Source organism: Lontra canadensis, unplaced genomic scaffold (genome assembly GCF_010015895.1).
Source record: "Lontra canadensis isolate GAN:19392208 unplaced genomic scaffold, GSC_riverotter_1.0 scaffold132, whole genome shotgun sequence".
Classification (NCBI taxonomy): Eukaryota; Metazoa; Chordata; class Mammalia; order Carnivora; family Mustelidae; genus Lontra; species Lontra canadensis.
This window is the reverse complement of record NW_022631126.1, coordinates 1058367-1076480: the sequence shown is the minus strand read 5'-3', so window position 1 is coordinate 1076480 and position 18114 is coordinate 1058367. Positions and strand designations below refer to the sequence as shown.

General features: G+C 46.4%; 1 protein-coding gene and 1 pseudogene across 1 annotated transcript; one reads left to right on the top strand and one right to left on the bottom strand.

Annotated features, from left to right (window-relative positions):
* The first annotated feature begins 6523 nt into the window (after positions 1-6523).
* On the top strand, positions 6524-6623 carry LOC116858147 (annotated as a pseudogene).
* A 6007-nt stretch (positions 6624-12630) lies between these two features.
* ZNF689 (zinc finger protein 689) lies at positions 12631-16705 on the bottom strand. Its single transcript, XM_032842596.1, has 3 exons — positions 16098-16705; positions 15740-15853; positions 12631-14218 (listed from the first exon to the last, which is right to left on the bottom strand). Exons 1-3 carry the CDS (start codon positions 16300-16302, stop codon positions 13035-13037), a joined length of 1503 nt encoding a protein of 500 aa, XP_032698487.1. The 5' UTR covers positions 16303-16705; the 3' UTR covers positions 12631-13034.
* Positions 16706-18114: the final 1409 nt, after the last annotated feature.

Genomic DNA, 18114 nt, shown 5'->3' with positions numbered 1-18114 from the left:
CCCCCCCAACCCCCCTCCCCCCATCAACCCACAGTTTGTTTTGTGAGATTAAGAGTCACTTATGGTTTGTCTCCCTCCCAATCCCATCTTGTTTCATTTACTCTTCTCCTACCCCCTTAACCCCCCATGTTGCATCTCCTCTCCCTCATATCAGGGAGATCATATGATAATTCTCTTTCTCCGATTGACTTACTTCGCTAAGGATGATACCCTCTAGTTCCATCCACATCGTCGCAAATGGCAAGATTTCATTTCTTTTGATGGCTGCATGGTATTCCATTGTGTATATATACCACATCTTCTTCAGTATTCTGTTTCTTGATCTAGGCGCTGGTTACACAGATGTGTTCTATTTGTGAGAATTGACCTGCACACTTAGGTATTTGTGTTATGCTTCAATTAAAAAAACAAAAAGTTGGGGCGCCTGGGTGGTTCTGTGGGTTAAAGCCTCAGCCTTCAGCTCAGGTCATGATCCCAGGGTCCTGGGATGGAGCCCCGAATTGGGCTCTCTGCTCAGCAGGGAGCCTGCCTCCCTCTCTCTCTCTCTGCCTGCCTCTGCCTACCTGTGATCTCTGTCTGTCAAATAAGTAAATAAAATCTTTAAAAAAAGTCTCCTCCCTCTAGTCTTCCTTCCCCTTCTTAGAGGCAACCTCTGTTACCAGCTTCTTGTGTCCTTCTGGAGATAATTTAGGTACGTAAAAACATACACTTTTTAAAAACTTACACCTTTTTTCTTTTTGTAAGTAGCATAATAAACACACTGTTCACTTTGCTTTCTTTTCTCACTTGATACATCTTGTAGATTGTTTAATTTCAGCACATATAGATCGCTTTTTTTAATGGCTGCATCCTAGTGTTCCACTGTATGGATGAAAACAGTTTATTTCGTTCATTTTCCATTGATGAGCTATTAGTTGGTTTCCCATCTTACTCCCATAAAATACGTAAGTCACATCCTTAGATATATTTCTTTAGGCACATATATGAGCATGTCTGTACAATAAAATTCTAGAAGCAGAATTGCTGATTCTAAGGGAAGGCTAGTGTTTTGAGCCATTTATTAATTAAGATTTTCTCCCAGGGCGCCTGGGTGGCTCAGTGGGTTAAAGCCTCTGTCTTCGGCTCGGGTCATGATCCCAGAGTCCTGGGATCGAGCCCCGCATCGGGCTTCCTGCTCAGCAGGGAGCCTGCGTCCCTTCCTCTCTGTCTGCCTGCCTCTCTGCCTACTTGTGATCTCTGTCAAATAAATAAATAAATAAAATCTTAAAAAAAAAAAAAAAAAGATTTTCTCCCAGATACACAAGAAGCATTGACATATCCAGAAGATATATGATATTTATTTTGTATCTTCAAGCTGCTCCGTTTTGAGAAGCATGGCTTAAGGTCTTTTATTTATTCAGGTGGCCGGGCAAACCGAGTAAGGGACACCAAAGATGTCCATGTTCTAATCCCTGAAACCTGTGAATCTGTTATATTGGCAAACAGAACTTTGCAGATATGATCAAGCTAAAGATTTTCAGATGAGAAGACTATCTTGAATTGTCCCAGTGGATCTAATGTAATCACAATGATCCTTATAAAAGGGAGACAGGAGGCTCTTCTAGGCTTGGAGCTGTTTTGCAGCAACATGGCTAAAATGTACCAAGAAGGTCAGAACTGTCATTAAATGCAGGACCCATTAGGATGCCTCCCTCAAGAAAATGATGAAGAAAATCGAAATAAAGGGCTCTTGGGTAACTCAATTGGTTAAGCATCTGCCTTCAGCTCAGGTCATGGTCCCAGAGTCCTGGGATCGAGCCCCACATCAGGCTCCCTGCTCCACGGGAAGTCTGCTTCTCCCTTTCCCTCTGCTGCTTCCCCCACTCATGCTCTCTCTCTTTTCTCTCTCTCATTTACTCTCTCAAATAAATAAAATCTTAAAAAAAAAAAAATTGAAAGAAGCCAGCACTCCAAGTACACTTTCGCTCCTTCTGTGGCAGACCAAAGATGAAAACATGAACCATGATCATCTGGCGTTGTGGTTCCTGCATGAAAATGGTAGTTTCTGGACCTACAAGCCCACTTCTGTTGTGACAGTGAAGTCTGCCATCAGATGACTGAAGGAACTTTTTCCATTGAGTTAATTTATATAAACAAAAGAAGGGAGGAGGCAGGAAGATCAAAGCCGAAGAAGGTGTGACAACAAAACAGGTGGGAGTGATGGATTTCTGGAAAGGGGACCAAACCAAGGGCTTTGGGGAGCCTCTAGAGGCTGAAAAAGGCAAGGAAAGGATTCTCCTCTAGAGATGGCCAAATGCAGCCTTGCTAACACCTTGATTTTAGTCCTGTAAGACCTATTTTCAGACTTTTGACCTACAGAATTGTAAGATAGTAAGTTTGTGTTATTTTAAAGTACCTGGTTTGGTAATTTCTTATAGTAGCAATTGGAAACTAATCCAGGTAACATTACTGAGGAGCTGTTTCTGAGCTTTGTCAAGCACTGTATTGGGTGTGGGAGCATTCTCCCAGCTCTGAATTCAAGAACTGAAGATCTGCAAAAAGCATTACTCAAAGAGATTATGCTGAATGAAAGAAGCCGTGGACAGGAGAATACACACTGTAGGACTACTCTGGCAGGATGCAGATGGGTTTAACCTCAGGAAGGGAACTTTGTAGGATGATGGTAATGTTCTATATCTTGATCAAGGTTCTGGGTGTAAGCATTGTCAACACTCAGCAGATACACACTTGAAATTTGTTTGCTTTTTATTCTATGGCAGTTTTTTTTTTTTTTAAGATTTTATTTATTTACTTGAAAGAAAGAGCACGAGAGGACTCAGAGGCAGAGGGAGAAGCAGACTCACAGCTGAGCACAAAGCCTGAACCAGAACTTGATTCCAGGACCCCTGGGATCATGACCTGAGCCAAAGACAGATGCTTAACCAACTGAGGCACCCAGGCGCCCCTCTATGTCAGTTTAACTAAAAAAAAAAAAAAACCATAAAGCAAATACTGAGCTCTAGTTAATGATGTGCATGTTGAAATGTTCAGGGTAACGTGTACTGATGTTGACAATTTCTTTGAATTGCATCCAAAAAAATAAAGTGGACTGGAAGAGAGGTGGATAGTTAATGCAATAAAGTAAGTACAGTAAAATGTTAACGCTAGAACGAGGTGGTGCGTATGGGGGTAGTCACTGTGACATTCCTTCAGCTTTACATTTGAAAACTTTCAAAATAAAATGGGGAAAAAGAAAAGAGAAGCAAACTGGATATTGTCCAGACAAGGCATGAATAGCCACTTTTAAAAACGTACAATTAGGGGCGCCTGGGTGGCTCAGTAGGTTAAGCCGCTGCCTTCGGCTCAGGTCATGATCTCAGAGTCCTGGGATCGAGTCCTGCATCGGGCTCTCTGCTCTGCAGGGAGCCTGCTTCTCTCTCTCTCTCTCTCTCTCTCTCTGCCTGCCTCTCCATCTACTTGTGATCTCTCTCTGTCAAATAAATAAATAAAATCTTAAAAAAAAAAACAAACGTACAATTAAGTGGCATTTAGTGCGTTCACAATATTTGGCAACTGTCACCCGTCTTTCAAAACTTTGTCACCTTTGTGATTTTGATTTGGTTACATTGAATCTGTAGATTTCTTTGGGTATTGTGGCCACCTTAACAATAGTAAGCCTTCTAATTCCATGAACGCAAGGTGTCTTTCCATGTATGTGAGTCTTTAATTTCTTTCAGCAGTATGTTGTAGTTTCCAGTATACAAGTCTTTTGCCTCCTTAGTAAAATTCATTCCTAAGTATTTTATTCTGTTTAATGCTACTGTAAATGGAATTACTTTCCTAATTACTCTTCTGGATTGTTCATTGCTGATCTATAGAAATGCAACTGATTTTTGTGTGTTGGTTTTGCATCTTGCCACTTTGCTAAGTTTATTTCTTAGCTCCGACAGTTCGTGTGTGTGGACTCTCTAGGGTTTTTAGATATAAGATCCTGTCATCTGTGAATAGAGATAATTTTACCTCTTCCTTTCCATTTTGGATACCGTTTGTTTCTTTATATTGCCTCACTGCTCTGGCTAGAACTTACGATACAGTATTGAAAAGAGGTGGCAAAAGTTGACATCCTTGGGGCTCCTGGCTGGCTCAGTCGATAGAGAGTATACGACTCTTGATCTTGGGGTCATGGGTTCGAGCCCCACTTTGGGTGAGGAGCTGACTTTAAAAAAATAAATAAAATATTAAAAAAACAAGAACAAAATCCGGGGCATCTTTGTCTTGTTCCTGATTCTAGTGGGAGAGTTTTCCATCTTTCCCCATTGAGTGTGATGTTAGGTGTGGGTTGTTCATCTGTGGCCTTTATCATGTTGAGGAAGTTTTCTTCTATATCGAATGTATCAAGAGTTGGGTTTTTTTTTCATGTTTTTGTCATGTTTAGTTTTGTCAAATTCTTTTTCTGCGTTGAGATGATCATTTTTTCCCCTTTTCCCTATTATTGTGGCATAGTACATTGACTGACTTTCATCTGTTGAAGCCTTCTTGTATTCCAGGAATATATCCCACTTGGTCATAGTGTACAACCCTTCTAATATGCTGCTTTGGTTTGCTAGTATTTTTTTGAGGATTTTTCTATCAATTTTTGTATGGAATAGTGGTCTATAATTTTCTTATAATGTCTTTGTCTAGCTCTGGTATCAGTGTAAGAGTTTTTAAAATATATTCTAGACTCAAACCCCTTTTCAGATATATCTGTTGGAAAGAACTTTCTCCCATTCAGTAGACTGTTTTTTAATTCTCTTCAGGATATCTTTTGAAGCACAAGTTTTAATTTTGATGAAATCAGTGGATCTATTTTTATCTTTCATCATTTGTGCTTTTTTTGTCAAAGCTAAGAAACCATTATCTGATCCAAGTGACAAAGACTGACATCTGCCTTTACTGTTAAGAGTTTTATAGTTTTAGCTCTTACATTTAGGTCTATCATTTGTCCACATTGAGTTAATTTTTTTTAAAAGATTTTATTTATTTATTTGAGAGAGAGAGGACAAGTGGGTGGAGGGGCAGAGGGACAAGCAGACTCCTTGCTGAGTGGGGAGCCTGATGTGGGGCTTGATTCCAGGACCCTGAGATCATGACCTGAGCCAAAGGCAGACACTTAACCAACAGAGCCAGCCAGGTGCCCCAAATTAATTTTTAAATATGGTTGAAGGAAGGGATCCAGCTTCATTCTTTTGTATGTGTATATCTAGTCTCCACACCATTTGTTGAAAAGACCGTTTCACTTTTTGAATTGTCTTGGCAATTTTGTTGAAAATTAGTTGATCACAGGGGTGCCTGGCTGGCTCATTTGGTATAGCATGGGACTCTTGATCTGAGGGTCATGAGTTCAAGCCTCATGTTGGGCATGGAGCCTACTGGAAAAGAAAGAAGCGGGGGCCTGGGTGGCTCAGTCACTCAAGTGTCTGCCTTCTGCTGAGGTCATGATGCTAGGATCCTGGGAGCAGCCCCACATCCAGTTTCCTGTTCAGTGAGAAGTCTGCTACTCCCTCTCCTTCTGCTCCTCCCCCTATTCATGCTCTCTCTGTCTCTAATAAAATCTTAAAAGGAAAAAAAAAAAAAAAAGAAAAGAAAATCACTTGATCATAAATACAAGGGTTTATTTCTTGGAAGGACATTTTCTCTCATTTAATGAATTCCTGTCATGTAATCCTTCCATCCTTCAGTTGCACAGGAGTGTCCACTGTGACCTAACTGGGAGTATAATGACTTAAGTGAAAATGTTGTAAGGTTCTTTTTTTTTTTTTTATTCCTACTACACTCCACCTGCCTCAGTTGCATATTTTCAACAATCACCTTATACCTGCTTCTCCTATTCTTTTTTTTTTTATTTTTTATTTTTTATAAACATATATATTTTTTTCCCCAGGGGTACAGGTCTGTGAATCGCCAGGTTTACACACTTCACAGCACTCACCATAGCACATACCCTCCCCAATGTCCATAACCCCACCCCCCCTCTCCCAACCCCCCTCCCCCCAGCAACCCTCAGTTTGTTTTGTGAGATTAAGAGTCACTTATGGTTTATCTCCCTCCCAATCCCATGAAAATGTTGTAAGGTTCTTATGTTTTGCTTATAGTTTGGAGATTTTGTTCATTAGATTTTATTTTTCCTTCAAAAGCCAAAACCTTTTAAATCCTTTAGCAAATCCCTGTGAAAATACTATACTGTGTACAATAAAAGTGAAAGGTGAGTACCTAGTATCCGATGCTTAACTGACTGAGCCACCCAGGTGCCCCAGTATTTTTCATTTTAGATTAAAAATAGGGGCACCTGGGTGGCTCAATCAGTTAAGTGACCCACTTTTCATTTTTGCTCAAGTCAGGATCTCGGGATCTTGGGATGGTGAGATCAAGTCCTGCATGGGGCTCATGCTGGGTGTGGAGCCTGCTTGGGATTTTCTCTCTCTCCCCCTCTGCCCCTCCCCCACTTCTCACTCTCTCTAGAAAAAATAAATAAAATTAAAAATAGGCAGGTATATTACAGAGCTTGCTTCAGCAGCACATATACTAAAATCAGAATGATACAGAGATTAGCATGGCTGCTGCTCACGGATGACCCGCAAATTCGTGAAGTGTTCCATATTTTGTGCAGTCCCCCCACCAAATGGCCACGCTTTCAGGATGAACTTGGAGGAAATGATAGGAGTCAAAGCACAACGTGCGGCACTGAATAATGAAAATTATGGCATTTTGCTAGAAAAATACTAAAAATAAAATAAAAAGAGGCATACAGGTAATGAGAAATGTTAGACTTAAATAAGTGTTGGAGGGGCGCCTGGGTGGCTCAGTGGGTTAAAGCCTCTGCCTTCGGCTCAGGTCATGATCCCAGAGTCCTGGGATCGAGCCCCGCATCGGGCTCTCTGCTCAGCGGGAAGCCTGCTTCTCCCTCTCTCTCTCTCTGCCTGCCTCTCTGCCTACTTGTGATCTCTGTCTGTCAAATAAATAAATAAAATCTTTAAAAAAAAAAAAAATAAGTGTTGGAAATTTATGAGTAACTTCCAAAAGAATGTATAACTTTCAAAGAACAAGGGGTGAAAACCTGCATAAAGAAAGAGTACGTAGCAAAAAATCATTAAGTCAATATACAATGACAAATTGAGAAATTTATTTGCAAATTATATTCCAAAGGACTCATTTCTTATTAAAGAACTACAAATGCTAACAACAGAAATATAGGTAAACAATATAAATGGCAATTCACATAAAAGAAAATCCAACATCTTAAAGCATTTGAAAATATAATCACTTGTAACAGAGGAATGCAACATAGAATTGCATGATGGTATTTTTCAGCTTTCAGAGGAGGAAGGATCAAAAAGTTTACTGATTGCGGGGAAAAGTTTGCTGAAGAGGGTTGGCAGGGGGAAAAAGTTTGCTGACACTCCTGTCCCAAAATAGTCCCCCTCGTCACTCATCCCCTCATCCTGCACTGAGCACTGCCTGATATGGTTTATCTTTTTCTTTAGCCTGGAATCTCCATGAGGGCAAAGACAATATTGTCCACTGTTGCATTTCCATCTCCTAGAACATTGCATGACCTGTGGCCATTGCCCAAGATACTTGTTGAATGAAGGGATGAACGATGCGCTGTGTTTGAGGAGGCGGAGGCAGTCACACATACTGCTGACGGGAGTGTAAATTCATACCACCTCCTTGGAAAGCAATTTGGTAATAACTATTGAAATTGATGAAAAAGTTCTGGACATAGTGACGGGTTGTACAACATTGTGAATGTACTTAATGCCACTGAACCGCATAGTAAATTTTATATTTTACCACAAAAAAACCCCGCAGTTTTGGAACTGCCACAGCAATGTAAGAGATCAACTTTTTTTACTTACAAAATTCACTTCTTAAACACCATTTGTAGGAAATTTGTACAAAGTAGGCTGTGAATGGAATATTTTATTTGTAAGACTGACTCCTGGATAGCAGCTGGCAGGCCCAGGAACGCAGACTTGCCACATGGCCACAGCTACAGGTAAGATGACCCGATCCTGTGGTGACATCTTTTATTCTGGGTGCTTCTGTCCCTTTCACAGGTATGTTGCCTTTCACTTTCAACTCTGTAGGAGTGTTTCCTGGTCTTGCTTTTGATGACCCCCAAACCAGTAACCTATTTGTTTTTTTAAAGGATTTTATTTATTTATTTGACAGTGAGAGAGGGAGTGGGAGAAGCAGGCTCCTCTCCAAGAAACGAGCCGGATGCAGGGCTCAATCCCATGACCCTGGGACCATGACCCAAGCTGAAGGCAGATGCTTAACTGACTGAGCCACCTAGGCACCCCTTCTCTGTGTTTGCTGTTAAGCTTTAATTCGCAGGACAATCATGATACTTTTTTTTTTTTTTTGCATTTTTCTGGCTTCTTGACCAGTTGCTCTCGGAACTTGGGAAAATGAATACATTTCCCAAGAAATGCTGAGAAGGAATTCCTACGTGTGCACACTAGAAGGAACCACAAGAGGGACCAGGAACACTAGAAGAAAATGGAGCATGAAAGCCAAGTTATGAGAGCGCTTCAGTAGAAAAACTAAGATAAATAAGATAAAAATTAAATTACTGATTCGCTAACTAAGTCCTGAGGTGTCTTAAAGGACAGTTTCTGTGGAGTAGTACCTTGTAGAGCAGCCAGCATTGGAGGCAGAGCTGGCTTGGAATCCTGGCTCTTAGGTTTACCAGATACGTGATCCTGGACAAGTTATTTAATATTACCAGTGAGCCTCAGTTCCCTCCTCTATTAAAGGGAAATAATACCTACTGTCAGGTATGCAATTTAAGGTTAACTATTGTTTCATGGATGCTGGCAGAAGACAAGAGATGCCAATGTCATGGACAAAAGGCCTTATTCATGGTACAAGCCAAGTGAGCATCATGTATGTATCGGCTCTTTTGCCTCCCAAGCCCCACAGGCAACATGGAGGGGCCCGATGCATGCCGGGCACACAGCGAGTGGCACTGTGGAGGAGGAACAATGAACTTGAGGAACCTGGTGCTTTATGGTAAGTAGTAAGCAAGCTGCTCTTTGTCCCACATAGAGACACTCCTCCCTCACGGTTGCTTAATGCAAACACAACCAGAAGAAATGGCTGGGGGAAGAGTAAACGAGTTGTCAGGGCCTTGTCTTTTTTTTTCCCCCCATATACTCTAGGTTATAGCTTACTAAAGGAAAAGGATACAGATTAAAATCAGCAAAGGATAAAGGTGCGTGGGGCAAAGTCTAGGAGAAACCAGACACGAACTTACAAACTTGCAGGTGTCCTTGTCCCATGGAGTTGCCCTTTATTCTCCCAACGGCTTGTGACAATATGTGTGAACTGTTGCCAAGCGGAGAAACTCACCCAAGCCTTGGTGTCTAGGGTTTTTGTTGGGGAGTCAGTTACACAGACATGGAGACTCACATGACTGACCTCAGCTGCTCAGACTCCGTCTCCCAGAGCAAAGACAGGCATTCATCATAAACCACATTGTTAGGATAAACTCATCTGGTCAGACTGGTACCACATGACTCGAGGCCTCCAGTGTACAGGAACACCCTCATCAGGCAAAATAGTACAAGGGCTCAGAATTTACCTCCCAGGAAGGAGCCAGGTGCTAGTCCTGAAGATGAGCTTTCTTTGGAATGTGCAGGGTTTGAGCAGCCTGGGCCTGCTGAGTTAGTCCTTTTCTGCACACGCCTGATCTTCATGAGTCCATTGCCTGGTGAACTACGGTGATGTTTTGGATCTCCAAGAATTAGGATGGGTCTAGATCCAACGTCCAGTAAGCCCTGAAAACTCTAGTTACTTCCCCTTTTCCCGTGCCCTGCCACCCTGGGACATGGCTGCAGGTGCATTTGGAAAAGGCTAGAAGGAACGTATACAGCATGTCTCATTCAGGAGCCTCTAGGTCTGGAATCCGCTCATCTGACCATTTGTTGAAGGCAAGGCCTTGTATTTTTGGCAAAAACAGCAAGATATGGGGCGGTGCGAGAGACACATGGAAGCACAATTACTTTGTGTGGTTCTCATACACATTACATGGGAATGTATGTAAAGTGCTTTACACAGTACCTGGCCCATGGTAAATGCTCAACCCAGTGGCTATAACACTGTTGCCATAGGCCAAAGAACACAGTGATTGCAGGCTACCGTTTCAAGAAATTTAGCTGAGGGGTGCCTGGCGGCCTCAGTCGGTGGTAAACCATGTGATTCTTGATGTTGGGGCTGTGAGTTCAAGCCCCTGGTGGGGTGTAGGGATTACTTAAAAATAAAATCTTAGGGGCGCCTGGGTGGCTCAGAGGGTTAAGCCTCTCCCTTCAGCTCGGGTCGTGATATCAGGGTACTGGGATCAAGCCCCGCATCAGGATCTCTGCTCGGCGGGGAGCCTGCTTCCCTCTCTCTGTCTACTTTTGTTCTCTTTCTCTGTCAAATAAATAAAATCTTTAAAAAAATAAAATCTTAAAAGACAGATTTTAGACTGGCATGTGTGTGTTCCAGAAAAGAGAGGGGCTCTGAAACCATAAAACTAAGAGGAAAGGAAGAATAACAGATGTAGCAAAGTCCCTGAGAGGGCAGTAGGGGAAATCATGAGCACAGCTGTGTTGGTGAGCATGGCGCCCAAGTAAAAATACTGGTCAAAGTGGGGAATGCAGTGTTAAGAGCTCCTATCTGAAACCTTAGGTTTCTTAGTGAAAGAGAAGGTATTCACTGGTTAAGGATGTAGGGAAGACTTATGTCATACTGAAGGCTCACTGAGATTGGAGATCAGGAAAGGTGTGCTGGCCCCTGTAGGTAGCACTGCAATTTTCCCCTCTTTGCAGCTCATGGGTGATAAATCAATATTGGGAGGGTGGATTAGTTCATTCTTTGGGTTGCAAGTAACAGAAACTCAAACTACCTGAAACAGAAGGGGAATGAATTAGAAGGATACTGGGATCTCCCACTGAAAACAGGGCCAGGATCACAGCTGGTCAGGAATGGACACTGGGACTGAAGTGCCTTAGGGAACCTAGGAAATTGTCACTCATCTTGGCCCTCCACTGACTGCACCCACCCTGGAACTTGGACTTCCAAGCCTTATGAGTCACAGTCCAGGCCCAGAGAAAAGTTACAAAATTCCTAGGTAGGGTTGGGTCAGCCTGGTGACAAGAGTAAACAGCCACCTCTAATACAGAGCTAGGCAGACGTTCGAATAGCTCTCTGGTAGGGCAGGGCAGGTCTCCGCAGAGTAAAAATTTTTACCCAGTCAAGGACCTAGACTTACAGTTTATAAACAGGGATTTCACAAGGAACATCATTTATTGACATTTTAATGAGACCCAATCTGGTATGACCCCTGTCGTGGGGCAGCTCATCCATTCATCCAAGGAGAAACAGACAAATAGTTACAATGCATCTTGCTAACTACCAGAACAGAGGTAATTACAAACACTGCGTCCCCCAGCAGCTCTCCCACTTTAGGGCTGAGATTAGGAGAGCTGAAGGAACAAGCAACAGGGGTAGGAACATGACTCACTCCAGCTGTTGAATAGGAGAGAAGTCATGTTTGGAAATCCCAATTTGGTGCAGCTACCCAAGGCAAAGTGGTAGGCCTTGTTCATTTTAATGCGGTAAAGCTTTATTGATCATCTACTCAGGGGCAGGTGCCAGGGAGGCATATCAGAGATTAAGACACATTGCTGCTGCTGCTTTGGGGAGCTTCTGTGAGGAAGGCAGGCATAAACACAACTCGATGGCTGTAGGCTCCTCCTGCCCTGTATTCAAGTACTTGGCTTTCTGCCCTCCTTGAATGGCCTCGCCTCACTTTATGAAAAATGTTGACTGAGGACTCACAGAAGGTTCTGTGCTGATGTCTCCTTATTCGGTTGAGAATCAGGGAGGAGTGAGACCCAGTTCTCAAGGATTTTCTAGCCACTGGCTGCCTGAAACGAATCCAAATCCCCTGGATGAAGTGCAAGCTGGTCCCACTTTTACCTCTTGCTGCTAGACCATAGCTCCCCTGCTTCTCCTTAAAATCAGTCTTCTCCCAAAACTCACTTTATCTATGTCCCAGACCCAACTTGAATCAATTTTCCAAACATAGGGGGCAGAAGACTTAGCTTCACAGTATGTGGTTTAAAAAAAAAAAAAAAAAAAAAAGCTTAGGTATTTATGTCTTCGTAACCCAATGAAGCCCTGCTCCAATGTCACCACCCCCAAATTCAGTGCAATCTAGAGCTGTTAAAATAAGTAGAGACCAAGGAGGTGTGCACTGTACACTGTGGTGCTGGCTTATTTTTGGATGACCCTTTAAAAGGGACACTGAAAAACCAACACCTGTTTGGAGAAAGATCACGTGTGGGAATTGAAACCCTGTCAATTGACCAAATCATGCTGTTTAACCTGAAAACGTGGGCAAAGCAATTGTGGTTAAGTTATCTGAAATGCCGTCATGTAGATGAAGTATTACATACGCTGGGCTAGGCTTCTAGGAAAGGAGAAGGTGGTACTTAACCACCTTCTAAAGATCAGAGCTATCCCAAAACGAAATTACCTGCCTTGTGAGGTAGTGAGCTCCCTGTCAAGGGAGGTTTTAAAACAAAGGGAAAAAAAAAAAAAAAAAAAAAAAAAAAAACACTTGGCAGGAGTGTTGAAGGGGGCTAAACCAGGTTTGTTTAAACCTGGTATGGAGGAAGGGGCAAAGGAGGGCAAGATACTGCCCCCCACCAAATGTATGCACGAACTAGAAAAGCAAACAGCCCCTAAAATGGATGGGAGAACTTTTAGCCCTGACATCCACACACAGAAATTCTTTTGGGATAGGGTAGCCTGGAAAACAACCATGTGATGTAAGCTCTCCTAACAGGACTGTTCTAGACACATCCGGTAAGGCAGCCAGTGTGGTGAGACAGACTCAAGTTCAGGTCGCCATAGCAGACCTGGGTGTTCCTTCTGCCTCTGCCTTGTATGACCCGGGGCTTCACCTTCCCTTCCCTGAGCCCCTCCATGAAATGAAATGAAAATCTACTGTCCTTCCTGTACTAAAGGGCACTGCCCTTCTGGGCGGCCCCCCCTGCAGCAGCTCTGGGGCCGCAGTTCGGGGCTCTGGGGCTACACTTGTGGACGGCCAGAGACCACCGCTGGCGGAAGCAACGGCCGCACTCGAGGCAGGGGAAGGGCTTCTCCCCCGTGTGCAGGAGCTGGTGCTGTGCCAGGTGGCTCCACTGGGCGAAGCGCTTGGAGCACAGGTCGCACGCGTACGGCCGCTCGCCGGAGTGCACGCGCCGGTGGCTGGCCAGGAGTGAGGGGTAGGCAAAGCGACGGCCACAGTCCTCGCAGGCATGCAGCTTCTCCTCGGTGTGCGTGCTGCGGTGGATGGCCAGGGAGCCGCTCCGCCGGAAGGCGCGGCCGCAGTCCGGGCAGGGGTAGGGCTTCTCCCCCGTGTGCAAGAGCTGGTGCTGGAGCAGCGTGCTGCGCTGGGAGAAGCGGGCCTCGCAGTGCTCGCAGGCGTAGGGGCGCTCGCCGGAGTGCACCCGCCGGTGGCTGACCAGGCGGGAGGACGAGGAGAAGCGCCGCTCGCAGTCCGGGCACGGGTAGGGCTTCTCGCCCGTGTGGATGCGCTGGTGGATGACCAGCGCGGTGCGCTGTCGGAAGCGGCGGCTGCATTCCAGGCAGGTGTAGGGCTTCTCGCCCGTGTGCGTGCGCTGGTGGATGGCCAGCAGGGAGGGGTAGGCAAAGCGCCGGCCACAGCTGGGGCACTGGTGGGGTTTCTCGCCGGTATGCGTGGTCCGGTGATTGGCTAGGGACCGGCTCCTCCGGAAGCAGCGGCCGCAGTCAGGGCAGTGGTAGGGCTTCTCGCCCGTGTGGATGACCTGGTGCTGCGAGAGGTTCTTGCGCTGGGAGAAGCGCTTGCCACACTGGTCACAAACGTAGGGACACTCACCAGAGTGTGCCCGCCGGTGACTGACTAGCAGGGAGGGGTAGGAGAAGCGGCGCCCGCAGTCCGGGCAAGGGTAAGGCTTTTTCAGATTCTGGGCACACTTGTGGCTCTCCAGGGCCGGCCGGTCAGGGAAGGTGCAACCACAGTCCGGGCAGATGGGGCCCCCAGAGGTCTGCCTGGGGATTAGTCGGGGTTTGCTGGGCCGCCGGCCTCGCTTGCCCTTTCGGGGGGCCTCCTTAGGTGGGAACACTTCCTTTTCTCCATTCTTCTTTCTGGTTCTGGTTTCTACGGACACACAGGGAGACATTAATTTAACAAATACGGGGCCCCTGCCCTTGCCTATGGCAGTGTTATAGGTTAGAAGGCGAAGACACTCAACCTGTCTTCAGGGAGTGTTAGTGCCACAGACATCCCACTGTGACACAACCACTACAGAAACGGGGAGGATATTCCAGGAGTCCCCAGCTCCATCTGGAGAAGTCGGGAAGTGTTTCTTGCAGGTTCTGCAGGCTTGAGAAATTAAGTTTTTGAAGCGGTAAGTATAAGGCAGGAAGTGGGAACATGAGGTACGGGCTGGCAGGGACTAGGTCATAAGGCCCTCTAAGCCAGTGGTTCTCAAATTTTATGGTGATCAGAATCATTTGGATGGCTCATTGAAACAATTTTGGGTTCACCAGCTCTGGGATGGGGCCCAAGAATTTGTATCTGATTCTTTATCCGGGTGATGCTGCAGCTGGTCTGAGACTACATCCTCAGAACCACTGCCATTCAGGACCGTGAACTCTATTTTATACAATGGTTCTTAAACTTAAACAAGCATGCCAATCTGCTGGGGCTGTTAAAAGAGAAATACAAAGTCCTAGACTTCCATCGGAGTAAATCAATAGTTCTGGGTCCAGGAATCTCTACTTTTTTTTTAAAGATTTTATTCATTTATTTGACAGAAAGAGAGAGAGAGCACAAGCAGAGGGAGCTGCAGGCAAAGGGAAAGGGAGAAGCAGGCTCCCACCGAGGAGAAACCCTGATGTGGGGCTCGATCCCAGAACTCCAGGATCGTGACCTGAGCCAAAGGCCAATGCTTAACCGACTGAGCCACCCAGGCGCCCCTAGGAATCTGTTTTTTTTTTTTTTTTACCGAGTTCCCCAAGTGACTCAGGTAACTGACAACCTTTTGACAACATACCGTGGAAAAATGGAAAGGTTTTTAGTAAGGAAGTATCATTTTAGTAAGGAAGTATCACTTAGTAAGGAACTATCTTGGAAAGAGAGTCCTGGCCTCAGAGAATCTAGCACAGAAGTGTCAGTCCAGATGCTTACATTCAGCCCCACGGGTGGATCCGGGGCCCTTCTCCCTGACTGGCATTAAGGAGAGCCTTGCTTGATCCCCAGGAGAGCGTAGATTCCTGCACTGATTAGGAGTCACCCCGCCAAAAGGGCAGAAAAGAGGGCTCTGCACTCCCAGACCGCTGTTCCCCACGAGATCCCTTCAACCAAAATCCAGAAACTCAGGGAGGTATCTTGTGTCTCAGAGCACAGTACAGAGCAGACTGGGTTCAGGGATCCTGAGAAGGAGGCCAGAGGGTAGCTCCTTTTAAAAGCTAACGGATTCATTCACGCAATAGAGAACTGCGGACCCTTAGTTTGCAAACTGACATGAAAATCACCCTATGGTGGGACCCACCCAACACCATCAGAGAGACAAGACTCTGAAGCTGTGAAAACAATCAGTGGCATGGGTACCCCTGGCCACTAACATTCTAGACAAGTTTAGAGGCTGCAGGCCCTGCACGGGCATTTTTCACTCACTTCTTTGGACTGTTAACCCCCTTGGGCACTCCTGCGGATCCAAGGCAGCCGGTTCCCAATCATCAGTATTTCGTTCCAACCAGGAGATGAGGGCTGGTTTGGGACCTGAGCACCCTGGGGAAGGAGAACCAGTCAGACGTCCAGCTCCTAGATAAGACTGGGTAAAGATCTACCCGGTGTCATCTCCTGCCAAGCCCCGGTCCTCCTCCCCTGACACAACCTGGTCACGGGCCAGATCCCTGGACACTCTGAACTCCCTGCCGTCAGCCCCCCCCCCCCCCCACGCCTTCACCCACCGCCCGACCTAAGCTCCTCCAACCTTTCGGGCCCCGCGGAAGCGAACTGGGTCGGGCCTCACCGAGCGCGCTCAGGTGGCCGTAGGTCTCCCGCATCACGTCCCGGTACAGGGCCCTCTGCGCGGGCCGCAGACAGCCCCACTCCTCCGGGGAGAAGTACACGGCCACGTCTGCGAACTTCACCGCCCTCGGCCTCCTTCCCCTTCTCCGGCCGGGAACGGGCTCTCCTGGTCCCCGCGCGGAGAGCGGAGACGAAGGTGGCGCCATTGGACCCCAGAAGCCGGCGCCACGGCCTTCCCCGGCCCGGACCCTTGGCAGACCCCGGGATTTGGGAGCCCCCGCCGCACCGGGGCTGAGCGTGCTGGGGAGGCCCTGAGGGAATCGGAATCGGCCGCCCTGCTGGGCTAACGGAAATCTTTTGCTGTTATTCAGGCAACTCCTGCCCGAACTTGGGGAAAAGGCACCGGAAGATGCCTTCGGGGAAGATGGCGGCGCTGCTACCGCACCGCCTTAGCCTGGAACACAGGCGGCTTCCAGCTATCGATTTTATTGACCGGAGCGCCATGCCGGCTTCCTAACCTCTTTGCCCTCAAGTGTGATGGCGCTGCGATTGGGCTTCACGCCCTTTTTTCCCCCATTCCGCGCGCTCATTGGGCGGCGACCGAAGATCGAGCGTTCTGATTGGCTGATGGTGAAAGCGGCCTGTTTGAACGAAGCCAACGGAAGCGTAAGGGCAGGAAGCCGACCTTCCGCGCCGGTGCCTGCAGCCAGATCCGAGGCTGGCTGCGGGGAGCTCGCCCGGCGTCAGTGACAGGCCCCGGTTCTCTGGCAGGCGCTGCCCCGCTGAGGGACGGAATGATTTGAGTGACGGAGCCACTCCAGCCAACCCGGGGCTGAGATTACCCCGGGTGGCTTTCTGAGAATTGGACAATTTCCTTGTTGCCCTTTTGGGAGGGAAATTAACGTTGGCGTTTCCCGCGCGCAGGCACTCTGCCCCCGTTACACATTTCGTCTTTTCTTTTTTTTTTCCTTTGCTACCATTGTGTTAAGTTATGGTCATCATCCGGTTCTACTGATAAGAAAAATCTCAGAGGGATACTGTTAGTAAAGAGAAGGAACAAGGATTTAAACCCGGGATTGACCCGGCCTTTATCCAAACTGGTGAACTCGGCTCCCTTCCCCCTGCTATCCGAATTCGCTTGTGAACTCAACAGTCTGAGCTCCTGGCCTCTTCTCAGGTTCAATCTTCTGCACATCTCCCCATACTCTGTTTACATGACATCTGTCCAATGTACAAAGCGTAGCTCTAGGCAGTTTGGAAATAAGTCATGCACCATGCTCTGAATGGAGTTTCTAGTTGACTGAGGCATATGCATTTACAACTAATAACAGTGCTGCAAGCATGTACGTGAAAGGCGTAAGAAAATTGCTGATGGAAACAGTCAGCCCTGGCTCCATCAGCCCCTGGCTCCTGTGTAAGTGTGCAGGGTTTTACCAGCTCAGGGTCATCTCCCAGGGGATTTGAGGGTTAGCAATATGCCATTTACTATATACTTCAGCTGGTGACACACATCTCTCTCCAACCCATTAAATTTTTTTTCAAAGCACCTACTATGGGCAAAACATTACACCACGGAGAGCCTGGGTGGCTCAGTCGGCTGGACATCTGCCTTCTGCTTCAGTCGTGATCTCAGGGTCTCAGTCGTGATCTCAGGGTCCTGGGATCAAGCTGGACATTGGGCTCCCTGCTCAGCCGAGAGTCTGCTCCACCACCCCCCCACCCCACCGACCCTCCTCCCTGCTTGCTCTGTTATCTCTCTCAAAAAACAAAAACAAAAACACTATCCCAAAGCCTGCAAGGAGTAAAGACAACATGTCAGGAATTCACAAGATAACATAGGTCGTAAGAGATTCCAAAGAAGATTGTCTTTGAACAGAGGAAGTAGGAAACACACACACACACACACAACTGCAGTAAACATTGAGTTCTACTCTGTCCCAAGCATAGTGATGGTTTATTGAACAAACTACTGGGGGAGGAGGTGGAATGTCAAGCTTGTCAAAATGAGTAAGATAGAG

Bases quoted from the DNA above. Each gene is read 5' to 3' on its own strand.
- ZNF689 (XM_032842596.1), bottom strand. From the start codon at position 16,302: ATGGCGCCACCTTCGTCTCCGCTCTCCGCGCGGGGACCAGGAGAGCCC. The intron at 15,854-16,097 runs GTGAGGCCCGAC...CTCCTTCCCCAG, and splicing joins CGGCCACCTGAGCGCGCTCG to GGTGCTCAGGTCCCAAACCA. The intron at 14,219-15,739 runs GTGAGTGAAAAA...GTGTGTCCGTAG, and splicing joins GGGGTTAACAGTCCAAAGAA to AAACCAGAACCAGAAAGAAG.